The 12,895-nt window shown below is 38.8% G+C and overlaps 1 protein-coding gene across 3 annotated transcripts in view; it reads left to right on the top strand.

The window, feature by feature from the left end:
• The window catches only part of LOC146004369 (modular serine protease-like), a 122,213-nt gene that overhangs the window by 42,214 nt on the left and 67,104 nt on the right, over positions 1-12,895 (top strand). For all 3 annotated transcript variants that reach the window (XM_083143164.1, XM_083143166.1, XM_083143163.1), the window contains exon 4: positions 12,200-12,349. In XM_083143164.1, coding sequence (XP_082999290.1) covers positions 12,200-12,349 — 150 coding nt within the window. The remainder of the gene's footprint in view (positions 1-12,199; positions 12,350-12,895) is intronic.

The following is a 12,895-nucleotide window of genomic DNA, read 5'->3' as shown; positions in this document are numbered from 1 at the left end:
TGAGTATAGAAAACTTCTTTCTCCAATATGTCCTGATCATTTGTCGGGGCATAAACTTGTATTATTGTTATTCTTTCTTCCATTTCCAGTCTAACTACTATTATCCTTGAATTCACTGGTTCCCATGATTCCACCCTTTCTTCCATTTGCTCATTAACTATTATTCCAACTCCCTCCTTAGCTCTTCTTCCTCTACCTACTCCAACATATCTCAGCACATATCCTCTTTCAAGGCACATTATACCACTGCCTTTCTTCCTTACTTCACTTAGTCCTAGTACTGCTAGTTTATACTTTTCCATTTCTCCTACAATCTCCACTTCTTTTCCATTAATTGTTTTAATATTCCAAGTTCCAATTCGGATATTCCATTTCCTTGCTTGTCGTCTTCTACTAAATCCATCCTTTCCGAGGCTACCTTTATTTCTCTGAATCCGCTAGTTTTAGTCTGGTGTGGGGGATTAGCCCAACGACCAGGCTGATTTTTATTTTCAGGGTTTTCTCCCATATCCTTTGGTGTTCCCACACCCCTGCAAGGCAGCAGTTGGTTTTGGATATTTGACGGAGATATCCAATCCGCTTCTTAGTGGCTCATATTGGCCACTAAGGTCGTAACTCTTCCGCTTCCATTGCCGTTGGGATTTTCTCTATGATCCTCTTCCGCCTCTGGAACCGTTGGTCTTCGCCCTCCGGGCCGGCTCTCTATATTTTAACCCCTAGAGAGAGGGTGGCCCAGTATTAAGCCCCCAGGCACTGGGCTCCCTGTTGGTCCACGGGTCCTTATTCTATATTCGGACCACCCCACCATATCTGGTGGGATCCCTCATCCGCCACCCGAGGGACGCGCCTGGTAGAGGTCAGGGTCCCCATGCCAGGGGGAACCACTGTTATATACCTATAATAGTGGAGAAATTATTTTAACTTGTAGTTTCTCTACTGTATTATTTTCCATAGATCAATACATGTTTTGAAACATCTACAATGCTTAGATTTTCAAATAGATATAAAACAAATTCTTAATCAGGAGGAATGAAAAATTATTTGTACAACCAGTATGTTGAGCTAGATACACTACATATAATATTACATGTAATACTGGAGAATATATTTCGCTTGTATTGCCTGTATTGGGCATGTGCATTAGGCCTACTGAAGGTGTTCAGTAAGAAACCATTGAGTTTCAGAAGATTTCTGAGAAACACAGTAGAGTACAATTGGTAACAGTAGATCCTGTCTAGAGTCCAGCACAGTTAATTCTGCCGTGCGATGCGCGAAACAACTAAAGAAGCAGTGTTGCTAATGGAGCAGATAGAAAAATCGCTGCAGTGCTCCGATGCACAGCTGTTACGTACAACAATAAAATTAGAGAATTCAGGTCTATCTAATGTTGAGTTTTAAACGTCATGCATTATACCAGGACTAGGATTAATATGTACTAACAAGTGGCTTTGTATGTAGCTACATACATATGAACTAAAAATTCGCAAAATATGAACTAACACATAAGTAAAATTACCAAAAATGCTGCAAAGAAGACTTCTTCATACGATTCCTTATTTGAGTGATTTCAAACAAAATAAAAAAAATATATACGTATATATTATTTTTCATTGCATTAATGCACTGGTGGCGTTCTAACTTTTCACTCCCAAAACCCGTATACACTGGTATGGAACTGCAACGGCAGATAATAACATGCCAACGTGTTAAACCGCTACAAATGCACCATAACACTCTTCCTCAAACAGTATTATTATTTCCTCTCTGAGATCTGCGACAGTCGGTTGCCTTTGTTGTACATTTCCAAAGGATGCCGGCTTCGACAACAATAACAAGTACATATACTGCCACTAGACGATAAGCTGCGCGGCTTTTTCTTTTGTTATGAACCAGGGCCGGCGCTAGTCATTTTGCCTCCCTGGGAGGTGGCGGCAGATGCCGCTCTATTTCGACCCCCCCCCCGGTCATTACGCAGCAACGGAAAATTGAAAATCAATATATTCCTAACTAAAACATCAAAATATAAAATAAATAATGAGACTTCTTATGCTATTTCAATACTATTCAGCGCAAAAGAATATCTCGCTCGATCACAGTTTTCAATAGGCTTATTTTTTTCTTCTCTTCAAATTTTGCCGCTCGGTTCGCCCTCCCCTTCCGCCGGCCCTGCTATGAACTTGGTCACTCATCAAAGCATGGCAATTTTAACACAGAAAACAATATGTATCGCATTAAGCAGCAAAAATGACAGCCTCCTCTATGCAATTTCTACAAGAACACGTGCCGGAGCCAGAGTTGAAATGATGTTGGAGCCACATAATTTATTTATTTTGAATAATTCCAAAATTATGAAATATGAACAATTTGTTGCTGCTGTTCGCTGCTCTCTTGTCAAAATGCTTTATTGGGATGCTAACACCATGACTGGCTTCCTTCTTCATGAACTCGTGCACGTTGTTTAGAATTTCCCGAGCTTGGCTATGCAAGGTTTTTGATTTCAACTTCGACAGAACTGGAGGCATTATGGAATTTAACGTTCATTAGCAAACACACACTTTTACATACACACACGCAATACACGCACACAACGTCAAACCGGTCAAATACTTAGTATAAAATAAAAATATGGTGCTTCCAATACAACAAAACTCACCGCCACTTTACCTGCCTTTTCCCCTTCCGTGACAGAAATAGTGCTTCATTATTACAGTTGGCAACACTAGTTACTAGCTAGCCAATGAACATGCACTGCATAAAAGAAGCAAGCACTACGCCATGCTATATTGCCACATTAGCGTCCCTACCGACCGGTGGGAACCGCGAGCTGGAGCGCTATTCAATTGTTTTCAATGATGTTTGCGCGAGTGTGTCCAGGAATGGAATGACAATGTGGCAACAATAGCGAAGGTTTTCGAGCAGGTTAGAACACATGATGCTAAGAGAGAGGGAGACGAAACGAAAATTCGTTTCTACGCAACGGCAAATTTACGTGTGTGGCACTCTACTGTAAATAGTAGAAATTTTCAGAAGGAAAGTGGTAAATCATTAAGAAAATACACAAGTACTAATTGATTTCAGTAACAATTTGACAAGGGCTGTTGCATCTATGTAATATGAAAGAAAAAAATTCTACCTATGTGCACCTTCTTTTCATAACATGAGCCTCCTCCATGGTGCAGTGGTAGCGTCATTGCCTTGTAATCAAGGGGTCCCAGGTTCGATACTCGGTGGAGGCACAAGTGGTTCGGAGCCCACTTTAAACTGTAGGTCCAGTCCCGATTAGCCTTACTGTGCATAAAGTGGACTTAAAACACCCAACTCAACTTTTCATAACATGTATTGACCACTTGCTTGTTAACTCCAATACAATAAGTGATGAATCTAAGAGGATGATTAGAGGAAAGATGAAATATTTCTTTGACTCTTTGACAAGCAATGGGTTACAAGCACTGTCGAATAAGATGGTGGACGGGCATGGCCCATCATTCACTAGAATATTCTATTGTGAATGAATGATGGGCTATAACCACACCACATCTCTTGTGAATGTGTGGTGTAACCACCTCTTTCAAATTGCAGCTGTTAGATTTTGTGTTATCTTTGTTGCTGAATTTTACTTGTACTTGTGTCGAATTAGCACTTTTGTTTATACTCTAGAGAATAGCATTGCCTAATTTATATGCAAATTATGTAAATTTTTATGAAGATTCCACTTCGGATTTCACATTTAGTGATGATTTCAATCCCAAGAAGTTTTTTTCGAGAGAAGTCGGTTAAAAAAATTCCCGTCCTGATCTCGACATCAGGAAATGATTTCCAGACATTTCGAGATCCCGAGCACTTCGAAACTTCCAAATGGTCATTTTAAAAAGTGGTTAATTCTTGATGTTTTCTGCATTATAAGTGTCTTGACACTTCTCTAAAATTGTTAGCTTTTATTTCAGAAATCGAAAGAAAGGGAAATGAAGTCAAATTCGCGATTTCCACAATGTCGAGAATGTTTTATCATTGCCCGTTCATGAAAATTTCTTGGGAAATTGCAGTTTTTACCCATCTGGAACGTCGGGATTTAAAAAAAAATTCTGTCCCGACCAAAAAATGTTCTGTTCCGCACACCCCTAGTCATTAGTATGTATTATTGTAACTCGTTGCTTCGCAATCTGAGACTTGTGAAACACATGTAATTTGAGCAGTTCCTTTTTGATTTCCTTTTTGATTGACTGATATGGTTTATTTTAATTCCCTTTCCTGGCACTTTTGCTAATCGCGAAGATGAGGATGAGCGATGATATGATGATTTTGATGAAGGGGCACTCACATGAACACCCATGCCCAGGTTGGAATTTGAACCCGGGACCTCTGGAGTTGTGGCACAGTGTGCTAACCACTCCGCCACAGAGGTCGGCCAGTTCATTTTTGAGTCATACATACGCGATACAGAAACTCGTAGTGAGAATTTTGATTATTAAGTCACCCATATTTACTTTTATGAAATAACGAAGCGAAAGTGTAAATTCATCAATGATCTTGCAAAAAAATATCTAGCTTTTAGAGGATGGAAGAAACGAATATGAGGTAAAGTGTAAGGTGGCTGTCAGTTTCCTCTCCTGTTGAAAGAGTGGAAAAATGTTCGTGGCATTAAAATCATATTTCCTGACTCAATCTAAACTACCTAAAATTTAAGTTCTGTTTTTGGAAATAAGTTAAAGTGAAGCTTACTTGTCACATTTGCATTCACTTGTGGTGGTATTGCATTCTAATATCCAAGAATTGTAAAAAGAGTAAAGTTCTGTGCTTCAAACTATAGATATTCTTAATTATGATTGTCCTGTGCTAAATAATACGATTAGGAGATTGCTTTCGTTGCTTAAAGGTAATAGGAGTGTTCGTTTTAACGATAACACCAAATATTTGAAGAAAGCACAATAAAGTGTCTAAAATGGATTTGGGTAAATTAAGGAGGCAAGTTTTCGGTGTTTCGGAATCGCGAAATAACTCGAATTATGCCATTTTTCGGAATAACACTGAATTTTTTCACTTTAACACGAAAAACGTCTCGAAATATGCAATATAAACTAGGTATAACACTTATTTTGTTCAAAAAGTACTACCTGAAGTGCTACTTGATCTGTCGTTTCTAGTCTAGCTGGTGAAAGTTTGATATAACGAAATTGTCACGCTTCATTATTGCAGTTTGGCACAGATATGACTGACAGTAGGCTATTTAACCTCTTCCTGGAATAGAATTTGCTCGGGATGGGGGGGATCTTCCCAGAAGGGAAATTTATTAGGAACGGGAAAATTTTCAGGGAGAAGCACATTTTGTGTTTCGGGGGGGGGGGGCGTGTATGCGAGTGTGCGTACACAAAATGCCTAATTTGAGGTCGCAGAGGGATTTTCCTGGCATTGTTGGAGTAAGTTATATGTATGATTATTTTCAAAGATTTGGGTGATATCATTCAATAAACATTTCATATTTACTGGCTGATGAGACGAAATAGTTTTCCAAATGGAAGAAATTTGGTAATTCCTGAAAAGGAAAGGTAAGCCTTAAATTATTTTTTTTTGTCATTAAAACTAAAATTTACCTGAATTTTCCAGAACTCAAGCAATTTGAAAATCTTAATCATAGAAGGAACAGTAAATATACATGTAAAAATAACCAATTTTAAATTAATAACGCCGTATTTTGCCCTAAACTGTGAAAAATAATACCGAATTGCAGTAAAAAATAACATTGAAATTCAGTTGAAAATAAAACGAAAACTTCAAGACTATAATTATGAGTAATGGCAAATGAGTTGCCATTTTTTGCGGTGTCCTCTTTTTTATGACTTTGTCCTCCTTTTTCACCATGCTCTGTCCTCTTTTTTACATGTATGTGTCTGGTTACCCTAGATATGACTCCATTTGATGCACGTTGAAACCATATTGCAACATGATCACTTCTAAATAATTGTCATATTCCTAAGACTGAGGAAATTTTCGCCTTTCCCAATAATTTGAATGCTTGTTTTCTATTTACCAAATCCTATTTTTCCAAGTCTCAGAGTCTCAATTAAACATTACAATACTCAGGCTATTATTTATTTAAGATTGAGGTAGAATGCCATAAGTTTAACTTATATACCCTGTCCCAGTTAACTGTAGAGCAGGGCCACACATATCGGCATAGGAGGAGGAGGAGGAAAATCGAGTGGTGAAAGTGCAATGTTGCCAACTGTACGGTCCTGACCATACATGTATGGAAATTTCATGATGTACGGATGTACGGTCCAGACCTTAGTCCGTACGCTAAATGCACGGTCAAAATTTGCTCTTGCAGTTTTATCCCTAATATTTCCCTAAGAAAGTCTTAAACCATTTGTATGGACCTGGAGACAAAAATATGGTCAGTTTGCCATGTGCATTCAGTATTATCCTTTTCAAAAGTTTGCAACGCTTACAGAGCGAAGGAGGAAATTGGGTAACTCCTGTTGCCTATTATGCAATCCTGTTTCTCTCACTGTTCATTGGTGGAGCTGTCTTGCATCACTACGTGCGCAGAGACTTGTTCTCGTTCGCCTGGTCTACAGTTAGCTGGTACAGAGTTTAGCATATCTTATTAATTAGCTGGGGATAGAAATAAGTACATATGCTCGTAAGTTTTTATTGTTTTCAATTTTCAAATCTTCCTCTTCTTACAATTCTTGGCACAAGAATCACAAATGGTGATATGGATATTAGAAGAATATTCACTATAAGTGTGCATTGAAATGGAAACCATTTATTTTTAATGGGGTAAATCTTGTAGGCTTCAATTTATTTTTTGGATACATGTTTGGTGCTTAAAATTATCTGAATCAGGTTCACTATTTCATGATATGGCATATATTTTGTAATCAAGAAGCTGTTGGTGTCATTAAATTTATCATCACTAGAGCCCGGAAGTTCAGGCATTTATTTTCGTTAAAATAGGCAGGCAAAAAGGCATTTATAATGTGGAAAATAGGCACTAAAAATGGAAAAAAGGCAAAATAAACTGAAAAAGGCACATTTGAAAGTCACTTACTTTTATCTATAATTTCTGGCAAAATGTTAATGAAGCATACATAAAACAAGCAAATGTAGCTGGACTCATTTTGATAACAGCATTTTCACCTTTTAGAATATCACAAATTGTTTTCAATTGTTTCAAGTCATCATTTGCACTCACTACCCATTTGCACTTTTCCACAACAGCTGACCCCTTTTCTCCTGACACTTCCATCATCTGCTGCATAGATTCCTTGAAGATTTTCATGGATGCTTCATGGATGCTACAAGAGTCTCACCTCTTTTTTTCTAGCTTTGTAATTGTCTCTGGCAATGCACCATAATGTGCAAAAATAAACGACAGTTCATTCTTCAGTTCTGAATAGCACTGGAGTTTTTTTCACTTCACGAATTGAAGCTGCTTCATTTTCTGGAAGAGCATCGATCACCTCACTGATTTTTTCAAGGTGGTTAGCATAATATATAGCTGCTGATATCCAGGTTCCCCATCTCGTCAAGACTGGTTGCGGAGGTAAACTAAGCTCAGGTGCAACTTCCTGAAATATTCGGGTTCGAGAGGGAGATTTCAGAAATATCTTCTTTGTGTTCGAAATCAACCTGTCCACTTCTGGGTGCAAAACACTAACTTTTTCAGCGATTCTGCGCATTGCGTGGGCTACACATGTGATATGAAGCATGTTGGGGAAGAGAATTTTCAATGCTATGGCAGCCTTCTTTATATAGGGAGCTGCATCACTGATAAAAAGTAACATGTCATCATGATGTACACCATCTGGCCAGAGCAGAAGTAGGGAATTTGAGAATAACTGAGCTATTGACGAACCATTGGCTCTCTGTAGTTGTTCTGACGTGAGAAGAAATGACGACGCATGTTGGTTCCATAGTTCATATGATGACGTTGGCTATTCAGCATCCCATAGCGTCAGTACTTTCATCTGTTTAAATCCAAACCTTCTTTCCACCAACTTCAGCACGAATTCTTTGCAGAGCTTCTTCGTAGCAGATGCTTAAATATGTTTTCCACAGCGTAGATTCCGACGGCACCGTTTCTTTAGTTTATTTCTCCAGGAATTTCTCAGTGACTTGTTTTCCACTTTCCAGAAAGGTATCCCTGCTTCCATGAAAGCTTTGCACAGTTCAAGAGAAAACTGAGATTGCCTGTTGGATGAAGTGCCCACTGTTGAAATTAGGGATATCTTCTTCTGTCCAACCTTTTTGGCAACTGCAGATTTATGTTTTGCTGTTGACACATGCTGAGATATAAAGTATTTTTTCTCATGGTTGAATGTTTTGTCACATATCTTGCAGTGGCGTGCGGTGACATTTAAACTAGGGTACGCAACATGGGCCAACCGAAATGAATTATGGGGGCCAGAACCCCCCCCCTCCCTGGCCATCATGTTATTCAGAAAATAACTTTTTTCTACAATATTATAATGGGAAATTTCTCATCCTTGTATCAATATCCAAATGTAACGAGGTAAAATATATGTATGATATTTTATATTTGCAAATATATTCTGATAGTAGTTACGTAGAGTCCAACAATTCGCCTTTGTTTATTTCCTTCATGCAGTGCGATGAACATTGAACGGGAAGGAAATGGCTCAATCATTTTCCGTCCTTTCAAATTTCATGTAATAAATTTGATAAATCTCAGTATACTCTACTATTTCACACCTTTCGCAGAGGAAACCAACGAATAAGGCCAACAATAAAGTTTCACTATTTTTCTACTCAGTCAATCACTCTGTAGAGATATTTTTTCTTCTTCTCAAAAATCAAAATGCCTAATATACTGCTTACCATCCTTCACAACTCCTACCTGAAACAATTTTTCCAAATCAGGAACAGACCTTCAATTTCGGATTGTTTACACTTTTTTCGTAAATTCCGAAAAACCCTTCTCCAGTATGTCATCAATAACTCCCGGTCCCCCTATTTTATCACTTCACAGCACCGACAAACAATAGAGATCCTGTAATGTAAATAATATGAACGAAACACTCGCTGCAAATTTCGCACGACAGAAGAAAGCAAAAGACAACCTCACGCGGTACGTTGTGTCCGGTCCCGCTATGCCCGTAAACCACGCGTTCTTGTGGACGAATGAATCGGAGTTGCCAGTCGACAAAGTATTTTGTAGAAGGGAGAACACTTCAAAAGCTAAACTACCGTACATCACTTTGCAATGTCTGGTGGGAGGGATCCCATTGTAAGCATTGTGTTTTATTATGTTTTTCTTTTATCATTCATTCATATCGTCGGGTCAACAATCAACACCCATGCTATGGAACTCAAAGGAAATGTTGATCCCGAAAGGAGATAAACAGATACTTTCATACTCTGAGAATTGTGCGAAACTTGCAAATTGTTCACATATTTTCCCCTCGACACAGTGACAGTCCATTCTGGTCCTCACCTCCCTATACGAAAAAAACAACTTGCTAGTGTAACTTTAACCTCACATAAATATTTTATATGTGATAGTTTACGCGTATATTAAATATGATCTTCCACCACTACATATTCTTGCCCTCCTGTCTGATTCCTCCATCACTTTTTATAATGTATTTTTATTGCAACCCAACAGTGATCTATCTACGCGTGGCTGCTAAATGCTAGTAAGCTAAGCATTCCAGAAAAAAAATATGTTGACTACTGTCAACACTGCATAAGCTGTCAAAATCTTGCGTACCCTCGATGCTTAGAACCGGGAAAGAAGTGGGAGAGAGGGTAGGCGCGGGCAGACCCAAACACGTGGTCGAGGCTGATATGAGCCAATGGGGTTACCTTCCGAATTTCTAGGGTACCAAGCAGAAGAAACAGCGTCTTTCTGCGGAAATCGGCAACGCGGATCGGGTGGGTGCCGAAGTCACAATCGGGATCATTCGGGACTGCCTTCAGGAAGGCAGCAGCGTGTTCGTGCGGAAATCGGAATTTCTTGCAGTGGAACTGCTTTCGGAGCGATAATTGTTGAATTTTCATGTTCGGGGAAGACGAAAAAATGTTTATTTTTTCTTACTGTGTTGTGGGTACGCAGTGCGTACCTTGCGTATCCTGAATGCACGCCGCTGATATCTTGCAGAGAAGAATAGTACCATCTGTCAAAAATGTGCTTTCACCAAATTCATGCACGTAACCATGTAACTTACCACTTAATAGCACACTGAATTTCGGCATGATGACAACTACACGATCCTTTCCTTCCAAAGTGCAGAACTAAACTAAAGATAGAGAACTTGATTTTGGAATCCATGCAAAGGCCCTTGGGCATTAGTGCTGTTTCTTGTCAATAACCTCCTGACATGGATGCTGGACGTGATGACATAATTGTGCAGGTGTTCTGCAACAGGTTTTCAGCAGTCATTCATTCACAAGGACATGCTAACGGAAAGGCAATATCTTAACTCAGCATGAAATACTATTTTTTTTAAACACACTTTTCTCCTTCAGCAATGTTGAAACATACGTGAGTTCAATATTACTTAAATAAGGCGAAAATTATTCACATAATAAACGGAAGTAAAATAAATGCCTACAACGTTTTTTGGGAGAAAAATAATTTATTTACACAAAATGTTCAAATTTTATTGAAAAAGGCAAAAAAGGCATTATAATTAAAAATAGGCAGTGGGGTCCCAAATAGGCAAAATAGGCAAAATAAAAAGGCTTCTAAAACATTCGAAACAACATAAAAAACGTATATCCGGAAATATTTTATCAATATATGCAGTATATAAAAAGAGGCATTTTGCCAAACTTCCGGGCTCTAATCATCACCATCATCAGAAGCAATATCACCAGGACCACCACATAATACCATGACGATTTCCATATTTTTCATTATCAGACTAATTTTGGAGATTTTGAAGAAAACGTGCAGATTGCATTGATTGAATATCACTAAATACAAGAGAGTCTGGAAATATCTTAACCCTCAATAGACTCTCTCTCTTTCTCTCTCTATCTCTGTCTCTCTCTTAGTTTCCTTGTAATATCACAATTGTTGTTATAGTAATTTAAATTGCTGTACCAACCAGTGCTTGAAGTGGAAACTCTTAGCTGGGGGGAGGGGGGAGGTGTTGGTCTACTTCGGAAATAGGTGGGAGATGCTTGTATAATTCAACATGGAGACAGTGCTTATGCAAATTATCCTAACTGGCGGAATAAAGATAAGGTAAGGTAAAGTTCCCCATGCACATTGCACTGTACCATGAAAACACACATAAGGAGGACAGAGTGGGGATCACACATTATTGATCTCAGCCATTTTTTAGGGTAATGTGATGAGCACCATGCTCTGGCTGCCTTTTCTTCCCATGGTTGCCAGAAATATCCATTTATTTGATGCTGGGTGAGCTCCAGAACCACTTTCTGCAGGGACAGGTGTAAAAAATTCCAACCTTAGATTAGGCACCTTGGCAATCATATGCCATACCCACTACACATGCAGCTCTTAGCAGGGTAAACGCTTTACACAAATTTTCTTAACTTAACATCCCATCATGCACTGGTACCAACAGAACCAACACTATTGAGCTGATGCTATTTTGGATGTAAGGATCAATGAAACTGTATGCAGTGATGTAACTTTTTAGTAAGCCTCTGGTATTACATTCATTCTAGTTTCGATTTTTAAGCTAACTTTTTTTAGTCTTCATAAGAATTTCTAAAGAAATCAGTTTCTTTCTTCAAACCCAAAATAAAGGAAGGAAAGAATATAACAATTCTCTTATTTCTATTAAGAGATTAGATAGTATGTGAATAGGTAAAGCTAAGGTGAAGTTCCCCATCCATGTAGCACCATGCCATGAAGGCACATTTAGAGGATGTGGAGATGGGGCTCCACACATTCTTGATCTAAGCCATTTTGGAGGTGATGTGATCAGCACCATGCTCCAGCTGCATTTACCCCCCCCTCCTCCTCCCAGTTGCCCCCAAGTACCCATTGATTTGGGACTAGGTGAACCCCAGAGTTGCTTTGTGCAGGTACAAGGCTGGAAAAATTCCGACCTTAGATCACTCACCCCAGGAATCTAACCCGGGTCTTCCTCATGGCAGTCAGACACTCTACCGACTAGACCACTGTGGCCCCTAGATAGTATGTGAATACCCTATTTATTTGTGCTTTATCTCTGTTTAACATTTTATACTGTTTCAGATGTCCAGCATACCTCTTCCAATGTGGATATGGTGCTTGTATTGATAAGAGCTCAACTTGTGATGGCAAACGAGATTGCTTTGATAACTCTGATGAACTGTTGAGTGAGTGCCCTGGAACTGCTTGTAAGGAATGTGAAGCAGCTTGCAGGTGCGTATCCAAAGTATTTGCATTTGGTATCGACCAACATAATTTTTTTTGCTGATTCTGATAAAGTAGCAATAAAATTTACTAATTTATAATACTATGCAACAAATTTTACCTTTACTTATGCTTTCTGCATGAAAGAAGATTTTTCTTATAGCTTTTGACCTCCTGAGCTTGAGTCGTAAATATACAACCTATTTTATAGTACAAAATTTCAATGGTCCAAACTTACTATTTAATAAATACGGATAAACTAGTACTCACTTTATCTGTGAAACTGTTTTTCGTTTTCCTTGTTCTATTAATTTCAGTGCCGGACCCTGTGGCCGAGTGGTTAGCACATCGCGCTGCAACGCCAAGGGTCCCGGGTTCGAATCCCACTCGGGCTTGGTTGTTTGTGAATGTCCATTCACCAATTTCACCATTTCATCACTCATCCCCATCTTCGCAAATTAGCCAAGAGGCACAAAACGCGAAGTAAAATAAACTAAATAAATCAATATTAATTTCAGTGGCCACTGCCACAAGTCAAGCACCTCGTCCACATGC

This window comes from Lepisma saccharinum, chromosome 21 (assembly GCF_977018435.1).
Source record: "Lepisma saccharinum chromosome 21, izLepSacc3.1, whole genome shotgun sequence".
Classification (NCBI taxonomy): Eukaryota; Metazoa; Arthropoda; class Insecta; order Zygentoma; family Lepismatidae; genus Lepisma; species Lepisma saccharinum.
Note: the sequence above shows the minus strand (reverse complement) of the source record. Positions and strands in the feature narration are given on the sequence as shown.